General features: G+C 36.5%; 1 protein-coding gene across 1 annotated transcript in view; it reads left to right on the top strand.

Moving 5' to 3' along the window:
* Window positions 1-19,780, top strand: part of LOC111508830 (inactive dipeptidyl peptidase 10) — an 81,709-nt gene that overhangs the window by 32,508 nt on the left and 29,421 nt on the right. Inside the window, 4 exon segments of the mRNA XM_074174732.1 lie at window positions 903-955; window positions 9,768-9,982; window positions 14,988-15,181; window positions 16,573-16,676. Coding sequence (XP_074030833.1) covers window positions 903-955; window positions 9,768-9,982; window positions 14,988-15,181; window positions 16,573-16,676 — 566 coding nt within the window.

Here is a 19,780-nt window from a genome sequence, read left to right as displayed (position 1 = left end):
AGCACAACTATTATGTTGATAATGAAGTTTAACAATTTTAACTCGTTCAGGAATGGAATAAACCATTTTTACAGTAAAGTTAAAATAATTTCAAAAGCAACCGAACTGAATCAATGAACGTTTGCCTAAGTTCTTTTTGTACACTTATCTGCTGTTGTTATTTGAACCAAAAAACGCACGAGAGAAATTGGGGAATGTAGTAGTGATAAAAATGCCGTTTTTTCCGCATTTTCATTAACACCAAAAATATCGAGTAAATGTTCTTTATAACTATTCAAGTAAATACAACAAATTAGGTATCATTGGAAAGAGAATTTTGTGCCCTTTCAAATGATATATCACTCGACCCCACTTCCATTTAAAATTTTAGGGTTGTTACCCACCCTCGCTAGGGGGTTGAAGGCACAGGTAGAAAAATACATCTAAAATGTGTCTCTTTCAAAAGCAAAATTGACCTGTCCGAGCATTTTTGCGTTAAGTTACAAAAAAAGAAGAAAAGCTAGGTGCATACTTTTCGTTGGACCACTCTATATAAGGCAATTCACATGAATTTACAATTATTACATTACAATTATCAAAATATCAGTACGAAAATAAAATATCTAGTGACAGCCTTGAACACCATTCGATCCTATAGACCCGTAGAAGGCGTTTCACGGTGGATTCGATAATGTTTCACAGAATCGGGCATCAACAGCGTCAAAACGACCCGCAACTACTTTCGAAATCTTGTTTTTGCTTCCCAAAACAAATAAACTCGCCCAACGAAAACGTTTCGGATGATAAACTACCGATTTATGCCTAGCAAACTACGTTAACGTGGAAACTTTTTAAGCCTTTTGTGTTATGCGTTCTGGAAACTTCCCACACTAAATCCTAATTATGGTTTGTTTACTTTGCAGGTATTCAGGCAATCCCATACAGCCCACTATACTATCTATGACGTCAGCAAAGAGTGAGTACATAAATTATTTTTTCCGTTCCTTCTATTTTGATTTAGTTACTCGCACACTCAACTAGATTGCGTTTAGGTGAAAGGAAACATTGGCGGGCGGTGGGGAAATGCAATAAGTCAAAATGTGCATAGTAGAGTTTTAAATTTGAGGCATTCTAACAATATTTTGGTAGTATGAAGTCTGACCTTGACTTGTTGAAGCAGCGCCTCTGGTGTTGAATCCCGAATGCTTTGTTTTTCTGCTCTGGTTTCATCTAGTTGCCTCGCAGTGAGAGCTGTATTGGAGAACAGTGAAATAATTTCATTTGGCAGTCAATATAGAAGTTTGACATTGCAACATACCTCTTTGGGGATCTTTTTTCATCTTTAATATTCGTAAATTAAGTATTATATCGTTCTCGTAGATAGAGTTTTTGTCATCGCCTTTAATAATTGTTTTTCACTTGATTTAACTCCATTATATTTCATTCTGCATGTTGTTGTTATAAATATACTTGTATTTAACGTTTTCTACACCACCATTGTATGATTTAAAAGGAATAAAAGTATTATACCTATTATTATTCACTGAATATCACTGGATTTTTATCCCAACACGAAACAGTTATTTTTTACTCAGAAATGCATTCGTGGTTCAGTGTAGTACCATTGATGAGACCTATAAGAATACTCGATATATTAGTTGGTCTAATTAATAAGTCACTCAGAGAAGGAATCTGTCCAGTTTTTTTTGAAGAAGTCGATTGTGTTAGCACTGCCAAAGGGAGAAGTCATCAATGGTCCATCAAGTTTTCGTCCAATTTCTCTAATCTCTGCAATGGCTAATGATTTCCTATGGTCTTGAACAGTGGGGCTTATCAGCTAAAGCTGATGAAGTGTTTGTTATTCAGAAAAATGTAATCAGAATTCTGGCTGGGGCATCTTCAAGTGCAAACTGCAGGCCATTATTCATTCGTTATAGTGTATTAACAATGCCTAGTTTGTATATCTACCAAACTCTGATATATATAAGAAACAATATTTCAATTATTCCTAGAAATGAGCAAATCCATGGTCATTTCACCAGAAATAACCTTCAACTTTATCAACCTTATAGTAGATTGACAGTATCTAAGAATCACCCCATGTGCTGTGGGATTGAACTATATAATAAGCTTAGTAATGACATTAAGTCCTCAAACATCAATGTCTTTAAAAGAAAGCTTAAGGTTTTTCTATTGCAGAAAGCATACTACTCTGTGGATGAGTTTCTCCTTGAGTTATAATCATAATTTGATGGTAGCTTAGTAATTTTATTTTTATTTAAGTTATGCTTTGTATTTGTTTTTCTATAATAGTTTGACCTGTTGTATCAGCCAGTATTTTATGATGATGTTTGCCTAATGTGATTGTAAACGAAAACTGATTCAATAAATGTTTGATTGATTGATTGATTGATAGAAAAATTGGTTGATACAAGACTCATTGGCTTTCTGAATGAAAACAAAATATGAAGTGATTGCCAATTTGGTTTCCAAAAGCAAAAAACCACTTCCGATGCCATATTTTCATTTCGTTACAATGTTTATTCCAACAGAAATGACAAAGAAACAGTGGCTGCGGTCTTCTGTGATATAGCCAAAGCATTTGATTGCGTGAATAAAAATATTTATTCACGGAAACTTAGTACATACGGTCTAACTGGACTAAGTCTTAAGTGGTTTCTATCATACTCAGCAGATCGCACCCAGATGGTCAAAACCACTTCATACTCGAATAAAGGTAAAATTACTTGCGGTGTCCCACAAGGTTCGGTACTGGGCCCGCTTTCATTCTTAATTTACATTAATGACCTATCATCTATTAACATTCAAGAAAAATTCACTTCATTTGCTGATGATACTACAATTTTATGGCACGCTCCTAACAACCATACGTTCTGTGAGCAGAATTCTACGATGATAATTTTAATTGAGTAGACTAACAGTAATATCTACTGTATTTTATTGCTTTGTTCAAATTGATTCATTTAATTTTATTGACCATGTTCTTATATCCTGAACGTTTATATTAGGTTATTGTTATTCACATGTCTCTTTTCAGTTCATGTTATCACTCACTTTTAGTGATTTTACTTTTGTGATATTGTTGTGATTTCATTTATATGTTATTTTAATTTCGCACAAGGCGATCTTATCATAGTAGATTGGTTTAATAAGTATTGCTATATACATGTCTAACAGTTTTTCAGCACAAAGCAAATCATTTAATGATGAAACAACTATCTAGAGTTACGATGAATGATACTAATTATGACACCATCAAATTTCGAATAATGTATTTTCGAAAGAAAATCCGTGTAAGCAGACTTAATTGCTCACACTGTATATAATAATGGACAATCCATTACCAGTCTCGCCGACAACTCCCTTATTACAAAACACAACAACATTTCAATAATTCTTCACAGTCTGTGAGAGAGAATTTTCAGAGGCTTCCCGCTTCCACAAACTATAAAAATAGAATCCATTCTGGAAGTTTCCTGTTTTCGGGGTGGAATTGGAAAACATAGTAATGCATAATGGTTTTCCATTATAGCCAACCGATACCGAATACACAAACGGCGATATGCATGACGCACAGTGGTATACTTTTGCATGGATAAACATTCAGGCACATGTTGTTCTTTCGCGAACATGGAATTTTTGTGGGAAATGACCGTTTTTGTTTCATTGTTTCGTAAAGGTACTTGAAAACAATAAAATCATCAGTTCTCTACAACATCTCCTACTTTTCGTTTGAATTCAGTTGCAATCGAACAAACTCACATACAAAGTTACATACAACCCTCCCTCCTATTTTTTTCAATAGCGTGGGGGGTCGAGTGATTACATAATTTGAAAGGTCTTTTGTCCCTCAACTACCTCTACCCATAATTTTTTTTCCAAATTGGTTCATTCGTTATTGAGACATTGAATGTTGAACAGAAAATTCGCTGTCGTTCATTTTGATGAAGAAATCAACAACAAATAATATCAGTGGAAACGAAATCAACGGATGAATTGTGCAAAATAACCCCACCTAGTTTCATACAATAATACAGTTTGCGAGCTTGTGAATGTGGTTTTATCACCACGACAATTATGTATATTTACTTCACCGTTCAACATGAAAGAGCTTTTGCCTGGAAAACATGTATTGTATAATAGGTTCGAGTTATTGGTCAATTTCTCACTGAATACCTCACGAAACTGAAGTCGACCATCAGGATCATCTTCGTTTAATTCCTGAACTAGCCTCATTTTGAAAGGATGAAATTTGTAGGTTTTCAAAATCCGAAAAACAGTAGTAGCTGATTCACCAGATGCTCTAGCTACTTGTCTGTTATCAGTGACGGCTCGTGCATTGGAGAACAGGGGAGGCTAAAGTCATGAATACTATATACATTCAGAAAAGCCCGCCTGAGGCGCGAAATTTTTTATGTTGTTGCACGCTTTGCTTAGTACTAAAGTTAGGGCATGGGCATGACAATGCGTGCTATGGAGAGCTATAAGGAGCTATGAGGAGCTATGGACTTTATTTTAGTTTGTAAACCATTTAATTGGCCGGCCATGATCGCAGCCCCATCATAGGTTTACGCAATTAACTTTCGCCTGAAATTATAGATGTCACACGTACGAATTAAAAAATTAAACAAATCGTCAGCTGTGCGCCCAGATAAAACATCATGAAAACCCATTAAATGTTCTACCACATTACCATTTTGACATACCTAAAAACGATTGAAAGTTGTGATGTACAGATAATATAGGTAGTTTCATCAATTTCCCATGCAAAAAAAGGAACACTTTCAATCTCCTTGCTCATATTTTCCTTAATAATATATGCCACACTGTCTCTAAGCTCATTTTGGATGGTTTTTGAGGTACCCAAAAAAACGCTAGCGTTTAAAAAAGTGCCAAATTGTGAATCATATTTGCCCCATAACATCAAAAGTTCCTTGTAATTGCCGCGATTAATTGAATCTTCGGTTTCATCGTGTCCACTAAAAGCTAATTCTTGAGAACTCAAATAAATCGTAATATCGATAAGTCTTTTTAAATTCGACCGATTTTTCCTAACCTGATTATTAAAAGAAATTATGGCCTCTTTTTGAGCTGTATCTAAAGCTGTTGCTATATTTTGTTTGCTAAACAATTTTAATTTACAAGACGAAAATATATGCTCCTTAGATTCAAAATGCCTTTAATTAGAACGAGGTAAATTTTTTAAATCAGAGTATTCTATTTAAGACCACGTTTGGTATTCGGTTTGTACGGGAAATAAAACACAGGGCCAACAAAAAGGTTAACCAATCGCATTTATCGTACCAACTGATAATAAATCCTCGATTTTGTCGATTATCTGACGTTTTAATTGAACTCAAATTTGGTTGAGGCCTTTTCAGAGTTTTAATAATGTAAAATCTATTATCATAAGATAAAGACTCAAAATTATTTGTCGGCAACCAATCGATTATATCGTCAGATTTTTCAATTTCGTCCCACTTATCCATAATAAATGAAAAAAACTTAACGAAAAGTGACAATCTGAAAACACCTTGAAATTGAAAGAAAACACTTCAAAAACGCATTAAAAATATTACCAAAAAGCACTGCTATAATACAATACTGCCTGCTTTTTAAACAAATAACAAATATTATCAAGAAACACTAAAACGATTTACCAAAATATTTTTCAGTCCCGGTCCGTCACGGCATCCAGTCCGAATAATTAACAACAATTAACAAACGCAGTCGTACACTAACGGAGACCAACTGGAGGCTAGCCTCCTCTGACGCTATAATTTCTGCAACTGAAATTACAAAGCGGGACGTATGTCGCTGGTTGGATTGGTCTCGTCGAGCCTGTGTTTTTTAAAGCGGTCGGAGGCTTGGCTCCCTTGCAACGTATGGCATTTATTATTTCGAGTTGATGGTTTATTCTTTATTCGTTCATGGGCGGTACGTTTGAGGTTTGTTAATATAGAATACAGTGTGGTACGTACTACGTAGTGAGTGATAGTGTTTTTCGGGCAAATTATCTATTTATATTAAAAATGAATCATAATTATTCGTCAATATCTTTTAATGTATTGCGATGAATAGCCTTAAATTTTATGGGGAGGCTAAGCCTCCCTTGCCTCCTCTGACAAGCCGCCGCTATATTTTATCCATTTGTACATGTCCTAAAACTGCAACTTCAACTCCGTCATTTCTGACAGGACTGGATACTTCATGTTTTTTGTTGTGAACAGAACCTGAAGTTCGAAGCTTATCCATTAACTGTTTAACGTATCAATGACTCACAATTAACTTAATTCAATCTCAGACCCCATACCAACTTCTCATTCAACACTAGTCTCTATTGTTTGCCAACGCATGCCTATAACAAAACTCACTAATTTCTTTATCAATTTCAACGCCGCTTCGATGTGCACAAAATGCATTTCTCTCTCGTTGTAGCTTTCGAGAAAACACTTATGCCATTATATATGCTGATATTATGCATTGGCTGGTTTCCGTTCGGTATTCAACGCGTGATTGATTCTGCAAACATTATCTAACCTTCGAGTTTTCCGTTGCAGTTCCACCAGGGAAGTATAACTACGTTGCAAGTTGTGGCTTATCTGTTTGATTAACTCCAACAGGAAATCGCGTGCAGAGCCAGGGCACAAAACCTCAGGGTCGGACTCGTAATACGATTTCGGTAACGAGGAGGGATTTGGCTTCGGATTTTCGAACGAAAGTTTGCTTGTCAGGTTATTTGGTTCGACGATCTTCAATCAAAATCTTCTGGAAACTTTTCTCTTGATAAAGGTGCGCTAACCCTAGGATTTTTCATGGTCGAGGGCTGCAGGAAAATTCTATGAGAGATCATATTACTGCACAACAGCATTTTTTGTTGCCTGGAATGTATTTTATGGATTGGGCTGCATTTTCTACCCTAATTCTTATTCTATATTCAGATTTTTTTGCTAGCAGCTCTACTTTTCGAGATTGAGAGGGTTGCTATTTTTATTGAGAAAACACGGTTTTCCGTCATAACAAAACTTTCTTTTAAGTGAAATGTTTGAATGAGTTGAAGTGTTAGTACTCTTCTTCATAGTCAGCCATCATACTTTCACTCCAATAACCCTAGTATCGCTCCTCTATGGTGGGTATATCCTGATGAGAGCATTCTCCCTGTTTCTCGCTTAAATCTCCAAAATTTTTAGAAAATCCATCAAGGTGGCTATGAAAGAAATGCATCTTAATGCTCATGTTGAATCCAAGTAGCTGAAAGTATAATAGAAGTCGACGGACTTCTTATTTCCCAAAAAGTTATTTACGAGCCAAAAGAACTCCCCCCCCCCCAGGCATTTTTTTCAGCGGTTTTCATACTTTCAGTAAAATTCACATAGTCGATCAATTTTCTAATTCGTGGTCCAAAGAAAATTCCAGCTAATAACTTCTCAGCATTCAATTTTGGAAACGTATCTGGATGTGACTGAATAAGTGTAAAACATTTGAGGAGGTGATTCCTCATCGAAAAAAGATAAGATCTTTCATATAAAGAAAGGAGGTACATAAAATTTGTATAACAATTTTTTTCACAAGCATTGAAAAAGTTACAATATTGAAATTAACCTGACGATAAACCAAATGCTGTAAATGGCCCCAAATGGAGAAATCGAGAGGATTGAGATCCGGGAATCGAGCGGGCCAGTTCTGTGGTCCTCCTCGACCTATCCACTGATTTTCATATGTTTCAGTTAAATGCTGACGTGCTACTTGACTAAAACGGGCGGGAGCCCCATCATGCATGAAAAACATATTCCTTCTGACGCCCAAAGGAACTTCCTCCAGCAGTACTGGATGCACTTCTCTTAAAAGTTGAACGTATGCCTCACCATTTAATTGAGGAAGTAGAAAATGAGGCCCAATTAAATCATCCCCAATAACTCCGAATCACACGTCAAGAGAAAACTGTTCTTGATAGTTAGTTTCGACAATAGCGTGAGGGTATTCATCAGCCCATATGTGGTAATTATAAAAATTAATAATATTGTCTCGTGAAAAACTACATTCGTCTGTAAATTCTATCGGTTCGGAAAGTCTCGCGGTAGCAGTGCCTGTACTCGTTGCAGATGGTAAGGGTATAAGAGTTGTTCCTTTAAAATTCGAAATACCGTCATATGATCAACATTAAGCACGGTCTGGCCAAGATGTTACATTGTATGAGACACAGGGCCGGCGTTTGAAATTCTGAATCGGAAGAAATCTATTCCCGAATCTAGAATATATGTTAACATGCATAGCTTTTGCAAAGTATCACAAAGCACGATATAAATTGTATAATCTTGGAAATCTGTGAGCTAAGTTTTTTGGACTAACTAGATCTTTTGACTTGGTCTATAGTCCTCTCATAATAAAACAACCTTTTTGTCAATCAGTGAGTGTATTGTGTCCTTCCTCGAAAAAAGAAAGTTATTGTTTGTATTGATGATATCTCTGAGTTATCCGAAACAGATATTGGTACACCTATACGCCTAATTGGTACACCTATACGCCTATACCTCTTTAACTTTGTGTTATAAATTTTCCAAAATCTGTCGTTCGACTCTGGTGTTATTGATTTTCCTTCAAGTGTTTTGGATATCCTTCACTTATATTTTCTAGGTTGCCTTTCGCAAAGTTTCAACCTGAATCGTTCCTTCCGCCATTGTGGCTTCCGATTGTCTTCATTTCCATCTCTATTATCACTGAAAAATGATTTGAGTCAGCATTTGCCCCACTGTACCATTTTACGTCTTAGATATATTGAAGAAAATCAATGTTAACTGAATGGGTGTGATATACGTATACAGGGTGTTAATAAAGTATGTACCATAAATTCAACAGACGATTATTTAGGTAATTTCAAGACAAAATGCCCATATAAACATGGGTTCGCAAATCTTCGTTCTCAAGGTACATGGTGTTGGAATAAAAATAAAAAAAGTCATTCGTAAATATCTCAAATATCCTTTACCTAATTTTGTTGTAATTTGGCAATGGTATTTATAACATTGAGAAGCTAATTTAGCCCGAACGTGATTCAATTTATCAAGTCCAGGGGCGTCTCGAGCGGGATTTGAACGAATATTTTTGACTTAAAAATGTACGCCACTGACTTTGGTGCAATTTTCATCATTTCTTTGGATTGAGCAATTAGAAATACAACTTTTTGTCTCTCAACCTGTATGTTAACTACAAAGTAATAAGTAACAACAAAAGTAATATACCAAGTGACGAGATCCGGGACTGGAAATAGACTACATCCAATTCCTCAATTTATATGAAACCTTCAAGTTGGATTCCCTCCTCCTGAATGTAAATGTCATCACCTCACACCAACGATTAATACCGGCAGATCAAAATGATACGATTTGTGATGGGGAGTATCTGAGACATGCGAAGTCCGCAAATAAAATTACCTTCCGATGAAAAATTACGGGTTTTGCGGAAAAGTCAAGGATAGCGTGCAGGTGCAATCGCAAGCTTGGTATATTTTTATGAAAATAATTTTTTTAATAGCTGTACCTCGCGTTTATTAACTGTTGATAGCAAACATGGATGTGATAGAATTTTTCAAGGGTGTATAAACCCACCTTGTCCTTAACCGTGATATTGCTCGTGGTAAATGTTCATTAAAAGAGTTATTGATAATGGAGAAATATAGGAATAATGAAAGTGTTGTTCTTTGGGAAAATAAACTTAATCGAATTGAATATTTTTTATAGTAAGCTTCACGTGTTTTTCTATTGTTTCAGTCACCACATTCCAGTTCGATTGGAATCATCCCCAAAGGCTCAGCCGGAGCGCCTTCAATATGTCACTTGGTTGGGTGATACGACGTCACTATTGATTGTATTCAACAATGACATCTATCATCGTACTTCGCCTACTGAAGAAACCGACACAAGAATTACCTTCACTGGTCAACCAGACGTAGTTTACAATGGAATTCCTGACTGGTTGTACCAAGGTGAGTGGTGTCGAAAAATATAAATCTGAGAGCTGAGAATTAACGAGGTCCCACTTTTTAACGTGCAATTCATAACACGAATGGGTGTGCTATTTCATTAATGAATTTCCTTAACTTCAATAGCTTTGTTAATAGACGTAGATACCAACAAATCATAAATGTCACTATGTTAATTATTTATGCTGTACATTAAACAATGAGGTAATTTAGGTTTTCGAAGTAGATAATTTGAATGTCAAACGTTTCTTCATAGCAATGGTACTGATGTTCACAAAAAATTGGATTAAGGTTCTATTAACCCTTGAAAATAAGTCTGGAAACGGAAAGATTGACTTTTTCTGAACAGCTTGTGTCCTTTAAGTTTTCATGAAAATCAGTACTTTTCAACTTGTTGTTATAAAAAAAAAACTAGGTTTATGTTGTCTGTAGACTCAATATAAACGGATTATTGACCTATTGTCGAACTTCAAACTTGAGAGTTTCAACATGAACTAACCAAAAAACTCCTGTTTTGAAGTGCTCAAAAATATATTTTTCTGATTGATTCGGCCGTTACTTCATGAAGATCCATAGTAATTTCAAAAACTACACCTCACGATATACAGTGAACAATTATCAATGAAAAATGCACAGCTCTGGCTGAGGTTTGCTGGAGTTCGTTAGAAACAACTGGAACTGCATAGCAGCCAGTTGCTATTTTTTGCATAAATTTATTATATGCTCAACAAATTTTAATTTATCGTCTGTATATACCACTTAAAATTTTGTGTGAGTTTTATTAACTAAGTAAGTAAGTCGTCAATATTGAGTTTGTAGCAAACTATGTTTATTCCATTTCAGTAAAAAATGAGCGGTTCCCGCACAGATTCAGAAAACATGTCGCCAACGACAATGTGAATTTTCTTAGGCACTTCAATAAGTATAGGACCAAAGAATGTAGTTTTACGACCGCATATAACTGTGTGGAAGATATTTTCCGGGTTTTTTGGCCGTGGTCTGCAGGTTTTTATGCTTTTCGAAGAATGTAAACTTTGACAGCTGTGTCAAAGCAATTTTCTGGGTTTTTTGACCGTGGTTTCTAGGATTTCATGTCTCTCAAGTTATCTGCAACAAAAAAGTGAACACTGACATTTCTATTACGGTGTCGTAAAACCGGGTGATTCCCAAATGCCCGTCTGTTCTCTGAAATATTGTGTTGGAGAAAATGATGAGGAGAAGAATGTCATTACCCAAAAAATGTATGTAAATATCAAAACGCCATTTGCTCCTTCTCAAAAGCCCCATATTCCATTTGAATGAATCTAACTAATTTTCCTCCATTTTCCATTTTCAAAATGGTGTGATAGCAGAAATGAATCTGATGAAAACACTTTTCCCAGACAGCAAAAGTGTATCTAAAAGCGTGTTTCGCTAACCGGGTTAGCATCATCAGCTGATAACTGAAACTGATTCCTTGCAACTCAATTACTGCAATAATTGACCAATCTTCACCTCCATATTGAGGGTTTGTAGCATATGAACACGGTGTCTATTCATACTGAACGTTTTATCTTCTTGTTTGTTTCTTTATATGGTTAGAACACCTTAGTGTTTCTAAAATAATCATGGTTTTTCCGATAATGTATTCAGTAAAACCAATTCAATTTTTGAGAGGAAATATGTCAAACTCGACCAAATCTGCACCAGAACAGATTTTCCTGGATTTCCTCGAACTCAATATCCTGTAGAATGTAACTTCATTTCCCAGCGATTATGCCGATTGCAGCATATCAAGACTAGATCTGCCCCGGAGGGATTTATTGAAGCATAAATTGAATTTGAGCAGCTGTCGGGCATAACCAGGATTAACTTTTTTCCACATTTTCTGCGATGTATCCGTAAGAGCTTTAAGAGCATTTCAATCGTAGAAATGCGCTTGATATAGACACTCGGATAGATTTATTAGTTTTTGAACGGTGAAGCGTGAGTAGGTACTGATTTATTGAAATCCTTTTCCGTTGTAAATTTGAACAGACGTATTTATGAGTATGAACTGAAATGTATCGTCTTCGATGGAAATTTATGACTCTTCAAATCTTTCACTTTGGAAATACAATTTGCTTCCTTATATAACGTGAATGAAATAAGTGAAACTCGTGATATGAAATGAATCTGATGGAAACACTTTTCCCAGACATCAGAACTGTATCTAAAAGCATGTTTCCCTAACCGGGTTAGCATCATCAGTTGATAACTGAAACTGAGTCCTTGAAACTCAAATACTGCAATAATTGACCAATCTTCACCTCCATAATGAGGGTTTTTAGTATATAAACACTGTGTATACTTCTTTTTTACTAATTTTTAGTAATGAACAAGTTTTGTAAAAGGTTGACGAGTAAAGTTTTGAGTTAGGTAGAGAAAACGAATTTTTCAAATCATTTATTGTGAAGTTTTTGCTGCTTTTATCCATCTTAAGAAAGAGGGAACCGATATTGGCCATGAACAATATAAATTCGAGAGACCGACGATAAAGTTTACCCCAAATACATTTACAACAGAGACGTGTTTTCTGTAGTGTATTCCTTCCAATATGCGGCCATTAAAGTAAAGCGCTGCAGCTCTTTAATTGCATTTGTAATAGGAACCATTATTTTAACTCTTCTTTCGTTACCCAGATCAGGCGTTTTAGTTTGTTTTTGAGAACGGATACGGTAGGAATATCCCTCATTCTCATGCCACTCGAGGAGATGGTCGATAATAGCATTTGGAAGTAAATGAGAGAATGTTGTGCATTTGCTGTCAGCATTTTTACATGTTAGTCTTGGCCTGAATCGGTTTACGCTGGAGAGGACATTGAATCTGTTGTGAGATGTGAGAAGAGCATTAGAATTTCTCTTTAATCTAGTCCATAGTAAAGTTTCGCTTCGAAGTATTGTTGCCAATACACATATTTGCCAACACCAAAAAGTGTTATATCGATGACGTGGAATAAATTTCGGCGATAACCAAGATTACTACAAAATCTCAGGCATCTGTTTTCTTTGAAAAGGTGAATGTGGCTGAATTGATCATTATAATATAGAAGAACATAATTTCGCTAGCTACGTCAATTAATTTCTCAATTTCAAATGTATGTACTGCAGCCACTTGGAACTTGTTTCGAACAATATGTATATCGTTCGACTTATCTTTCTGTCTGAACAAAAAGGATCGCACGAATTTTCACCCAGATTTATGAGTGTTTTGCGAAAATTTATTGAAATAAGACGCTGGTGAATCATCTTCAAATATAACAACATTATTCAGTTGATTGATTTTTATAGGTCTACAAAAAAGTTGGCCACGGCATATATGAATCTCATGAGGATATCCGTTCAACCATTCGGATAGAAACAATCTTTGAGAGATATTCAAAATAATGGCCACATTTAAACGGCGCAACCTATTCCTAAATTTAAATAAAACAAATTATGTGTGTGTGAGATAGCATAGGTCTGCATTTCTAACAGGGTTAAATCGTCCGATCTTGGTGGCAAGTTCACATCACCTCCAGTGAAATGAAAATTCCTCAAATCGTTCTTGCATAATATCCTATTTCAGACCAAAACAAGTTGGTAATCATCGACCTATAACCATGAGGTCGCCAGCCCAAAATACACATCAAACAGTGACATTTTCGGAATGAATTGGACGCAAATGCAAACCAGTGCGACAAGGTCGTTTATTTGTTTTGTGTTGCCTCTTAGTAGATAGGGGCTCGCCTATTTCCTTCATTGGAATAAATTTAATCCGGGGTCATCAATATTAGACTTTCCTCAGGGTATAGCCAAATTATAGAGGTCCAAATCTTCTTTCATAAACCTTCATCAACGGGTAGTTCCGCCTATACAATGATCTACAATCTTCCACAATATTCCACAGCAATCGAGGCTGCTCTGAAATGTTTTAAAGTGTTTTCAAATGTTCAAAACCGTTCTAGAAATTTATAGGTCAAACTTCCAGCTCATATATCTTACCAATCACTTTTCATGGATGTCAAATACTGTCACCTGTTCTGGACTGTTCTGTCACTTTCATGAAAACAAAAATTTCCCTTCTTGTATCTTTGAAAGTACGCAATTTAAGTAAAAACGGAAACCTTCTTCACGAACGGGACATAGGGAGCTACCACTACATGTGAATCCTTCAATAGTTCCACAATGATTTGAAATATTCCAGGACATTCCAGAACATTCCAGATCATTACCAAACTTTTCACCACATTCCAGAATCTGTTTTAAAAAAATCTGTTTTTACGTTAACTAGCTGCCGCACCCCTACGCACGACAACCCTCAGAAGTCGAAACTTGTGCGAGCTAAGGATTAACCAGGTCTTACCTTCCAACGTGTGATTCCTAACACGAAATATTCTCCTAGAACTTCATAAAGTGCGAAACTTCTACCCATTTTACGTAAGAGAGTTGTCGAACGTTCCAGATTATTTTCAGACACCCTAGAATGTTCCGAAATGTTCTGGATCGATTCAGAATGTTGTAGAAGGCTATAATTTTAGCCCTTATATCTTCGAAAGCACGCATTTCAGGCAGAAACGGGAATCACTTTCACGGGTAGGGAAATTGAAAGTTATGACATACAACATACTTGACAATTCCACAATGATCTGTCGCGAAATCCAGATCTCGATTCCAGAATGCTAATATTCAATTTTTTTCAATGACAATCATGGCCCATTTTTTATGACAAAATCAAGTATAGTAACCTCCATACTTTCTCTATATTGTCTCATTTCTTGCAGCTGTATGGCATAATACTGATTCAATCACTATTTACTCACCATCATCAATATTTCCATTATAATCCCCTGGACGATATTTTCAATCTTCCTGAAGGCTCATCTAATTTCCATCTACAGTAAACAGTGAACTGGTGATCCAGATCTTATATAATATGAATCTAGTTATGGTTATTCGCATTTCAGTTTTATTGTGTGATGATGCACCAAGTCACAATGTTTTTTTTCCAGAGGATATACTCCAGCGACCTGAGGCCTTGTGGAGTTCCTACGATGGATCTCACCTCCTCTTCGCCACGTTTAATGACAGCCAAGTAGGGACGATGAACTTTCCTTGGTTCCAAACCGGATCCGTTTTAGGATCCTCCGGGATCTCACATCGAGCCCCTTCCTTTCCTGCTTCTAGGACTGTACGATATCCAACCGTGAGTATATTAGAAATTTCGAAGGTGTGCAAAGCACAAACAATTTCATCAAAGGTCATGTCTCGAGTGAACTAGGTCCAATCTTCGCTTTAGCCGACCAGTGTTATAATCTTTCCAAACCTTGGGAGTTCTTCGAGGTTGTCTCTTCTTGTTTCCTGGAACTCATTGTTAGAAGAGGAGTAAAACTGCCAGATTAAGAAAAGGAATAGTGGAGAAGCTGTTCCACCAAGACAACACACTGTCTCATACCTCAGCTGTTGCATAACGAAAAGCCACGAACATCCACCTTAGTCATCAGATTTAGCCCCAGGCTATTTCTTTCCGTTCCCTCATCTGAAAATTGCGCTCTCAGGACAGAAATTTTCTTCAACTACTATTTGGATCTTCTAGATCTACCTCTTCTCCACATTTTTCTGGAGAGAGAGACTAGATGGACTGCAAATAGACTGGTGCATATTGCCAATTGCACAAATCATGCACAAATTTAATGCAGAGTGCAACAGACTTTTGGTTGACACTGGAATTCACAACATTCTGGAAATGACCTCTAAATTGGTAGCAAAATTGCCTCTCCTCTATAGGAAGACTTGACAGATTGTCTCTGGATTCCTGGCCATACTGGCCTACAAGGCAACGAGGCTGCTGACTCCTTTGCAAGTGGAGAGTGCTGCAAGCAGCTTCATCGGACCAGAACCTGTCATCGGCATCGCTCTAGGCTTTGCCAAACAAAAATTGAACACCTGGATGGCAAGAAGATTCATGGACTTCTGGCAGAACCTTCCAGGATTGGCTTTCTCCAGGGCGTTCATTCACCTTTCAAAGCTTCATACCAAACACTTGTTGGACCACAGTAGTAATGAACTACTGACCTGAAAGACTTCTCACCAAACAAACTAATCGGCTTCGTTAAGAAGCAGGGTTTATTTGGTCGAGTGTGAATTGGTGTGAACCACAATAAACCCTTGCGGGTTGCGGTGGAGGGTCGAATAGACCCACCCAGTTTGGATCTAACCTAACCCTAACTATTTGGACGGGTTGCAATAGAGTTCAAAGGATAGTATGTAGTTGGGTGGAGAACTTTTCAGACAGACACGTATTGAAATGATTTCCAAAGAAAAGTACTCAAAAAATTCAGTTTCGAAATGAAAATTTTGTAATTCATATGACTTCTTTCGAAACTATCAAGTTTAGAAAAACTGTTAAAAATACTAGCGTTGACATGGCGTCATTATCACCAAAAAAATGTTAACTTTATTCGTTTAAAAAGATTTTTTGTACATATTCGCTGGAAGACTCTAAAAACTGCCAAGTCTTCAAATTCTCCACCATTTTTATGCACTGGGGTGAATAATTATTGAAAAATCAATGAGTTGAATTATTTTTCGTTTCAGCCTGGAACTACGATTCCGCTGGTACGTCTGTGGGTTGTGGATATTTCAAACCTAACCTCATTAGAGTATCACCCTGTCGTGCCACCGAAAGCCTTAATAGGACAGTAAGTATAACCTTCCTTTCAGAATAACTGGAAAAAAACTCACTCTTGTGATTCTACGTCCCTTGTATCTTGTAATAACAAGTGAGGCAAGACTCGTCCAATGCAGGCTGGCAGATTATACAGGGTGTAACTGAATAAGTGTGAAACATTCAAGAAGGTGATTCTTCATCGAAAAAAAGATAGGATCTTTCATATAAAGAAATTTCATTGGAGGATCTCTTGTTAAGATACAGCCCGTTAAGGGAGTACATAACATTTTTATAACAATTTTTTTCACAAACACTAAAAAAGTTACGATATTTAAATTAACCTAACGTTTTGTACTACCAAACAGACACTTAGCCAGAAATTTATTTGGTTTACCCCATGGTTGTAAGGGGTGGAAAACGCAGCCCCTAAAATTCATTTCCAATGTAACTTTTTGTCTTATTATTTGTTTACCATTTGAAAATTTATTTCCAATAGCCACTTTCATTCTTAACAAAAAAAGTCTCTTGGGTTTTTTGCCCATAATTAACCAGTTCGCAGCAAAAAATTATTTTACGAACAACTACAGAGATACATCGTCATAAATGCGAAAATACGAAACTAATCTATCTAGTAGATCGCTATCAGCGATAGTGACAATTAAATTGGTATGACGCTGTCAGTTTGTGAATTTTCGAAATTGAATCAATACTAATTGTGTGTTGTTGTTCTGTTCTTAATTTGTTACTTCAATAATTCACTTGTTATTGAAATGGCATACATAAATGAGGAAATGGCTGATATGCAGAATATGGTTCATTCGACAAAAGAACGAAGGATTGTGGTCGCCATCGAGAAGTACGAACACCACAGCTTGAAGAAGCAGTACTTAATGTGATTGAAGGACAACCTACTACCAGTACTAGAAAGATTGCTTTCCAGCTAAATGTTGATCATATCACGTTATTTCGAATTTTAAAGGAACAACTCTTATACCCTCACCATCTGCAACGAGTACAGGCACTGTTATCGCGAGATTTTCCGAACCATCTTGAATTTTGCACTTAGACGCTGGAAATGATTAGAGGAAATTGTTACTTTCTGAAGACGATAGAATTCACAGACGAATGTAGTTTTTCTCGGGACAAGATTATTAATTTTCATAATTACCACATATGGGCTGATGAAAACCCTCACGCTATTGTCGAAACTAACCATCAAGAACAGTTTGCTCTTAACGTGGGGCTCGGAGTTGTTGGGGATGATTTAATTGGGCCTCATTTTCTACCTCCTCGATTGAATGGTAAGGCATACGTTCAATTTTTGAGTACTACTGAAGTAAGTTCCTTTAGGCGTCAGATGGGATATATTATTATGCATGATGGGGCTCCCGCCCATTTCAGTCAAGTAGCACGTCACCATTTAACTGAAACACATGCATCTCAGTGGATAGATCGAGGAGGACCACAGAACTGGCCCGGTCGATCCCCGGATCTCAATCCTCTCGATTTCTCTATTTGGGGCCATTTACAGCACTTGATTTATCGTACTCCTGTTCGCGATGTAGAGGATTTGAGAAACCACATCATGGATGCGTGCAGGGTGATCAGAGAGACTCCAGGAATATTTGAGCGAATACGTGGCTCAATGCGCCGACGTCTAGACGCATGCGTAATGTCTGAAGGTAGACATATTGAACATTTACAAAATAACAATGAATCCACTTCGTATTTATGACGATGTATCTCTGTAGTTGTTCGTAAAATATTTTTATTCTGCGAACTGGTTTGTTTTGGGCAAAAAACCCAAGAGATATTCCTTGTTTGAAATGAAACAGGCTATCGGAAATAAATTTTCAAACGGGGTTGCGTTTTTCCCCTTACAACCATGGGGTAAACCAAATGAATTACTGGCTAAGTGTTTTTTTGGTAGTACAAAACGCCAGGTTAATTTCGATATTGTAACTTCTTCAGTGCTTGTGAAAAAACTGTTATACAAATTTTATGTACCCCCTTCAAGGGGTTGTATCTTAACAAGGGATGCTACAATGAAGTTTCTTTATATGAAAGATCCCTTCTTTTTTTCGATAAAGAATCACCTCCTTGAATGTTTCACACTTATTCAGTCACACCCTGTATTGGTTATATACTAGGACCAACACACTCAGGAATCGAAGGCAAAAAAACTGATTTGTGTGTTTGATATGGTTCAATAACTCTGTGAATGTTCTAACATGTCCAGTATGGGACCAGATCAATAATGCTGCAAAAATATACTGTCGAACTATCGATTCCTTGAAACAATGTATATTTTTGGAGAGATACATTCTCACTCATACCGTGAGTTCAAATCTTGTCATATTGAAATTCAAATATCTCATCAAAACAAACCGTCTGTGACGTGCGTCTGATGTTTTATTCAAGACTACTCCCATTGAGCGAGTCATTCATCTCAGAGAGCCAATAAATTAGGGTTATTGTCAGCGACGGCAGGTGTTGCATCTGAATGTAATTAGTCAAGCGATAATTAGACATCAGCATGGCGAACGTTATCGTTCCCAGATGTAATTCGCTGGAGTTGAACGTTTTTGCTGATGCCGAAATTGAAATTTGATTGCGTTTCTGGTTGACCGAAAAACAGAATGAAAACAGATGGCGATTGTGTTTCAATATTGTTGGTAATTGATGTGAGAATTGTTTCGGTTGTAGCTATATTGTTTTTCTGATCATAAATTCCATTGTACATGAATAGCCTTCTAAACACTGATGTATAAACTGATTCAAATTGTGAATTTCATCAGTTAGGACTTCCATTGTCTAGTATGATATAAATTGATTTGAAATATCTGAACAAATCTGTAAAAAATTAAAAGACTCTACTAGACCGTGCTTTCGGGTTCTGTAATACAAAGGAAGGTCTCGAAAAGGAACTGGGCATCATCAAAAATGACCTTCAACGGAATGGTTATTCCAAAGTGAAGGAAGAACAGGCTTCTCTTGGGTTTTTTGCCCAAAATAAACCAGTTCGCAGCAAAAAATTATTTTACGAACAACTACAGAGATACATCGTCATAAATGCGAAAATACGAAACTAATCTATCTAGTAGGTCGCTATTAGCGATAGATGGGGGTGGCCCA

This window comes from Leptinotarsa decemlineata, unplaced genomic scaffold, assembly GCF_025532065.1.
Source record: "Leptinotarsa decemlineata unplaced genomic scaffold, Ldec_3_MD MMD2_tig00000882_RagTag_RagTag, whole genome shotgun sequence".
In the NCBI taxonomy this organism is placed as follows: Eukaryota; Metazoa; Arthropoda; class Insecta; order Coleoptera; family Chrysomelidae; genus Leptinotarsa; species Leptinotarsa decemlineata.
Note: the sequence above shows the minus strand (reverse complement) of the source record. Positions and strands in the feature narration are given on the sequence as shown.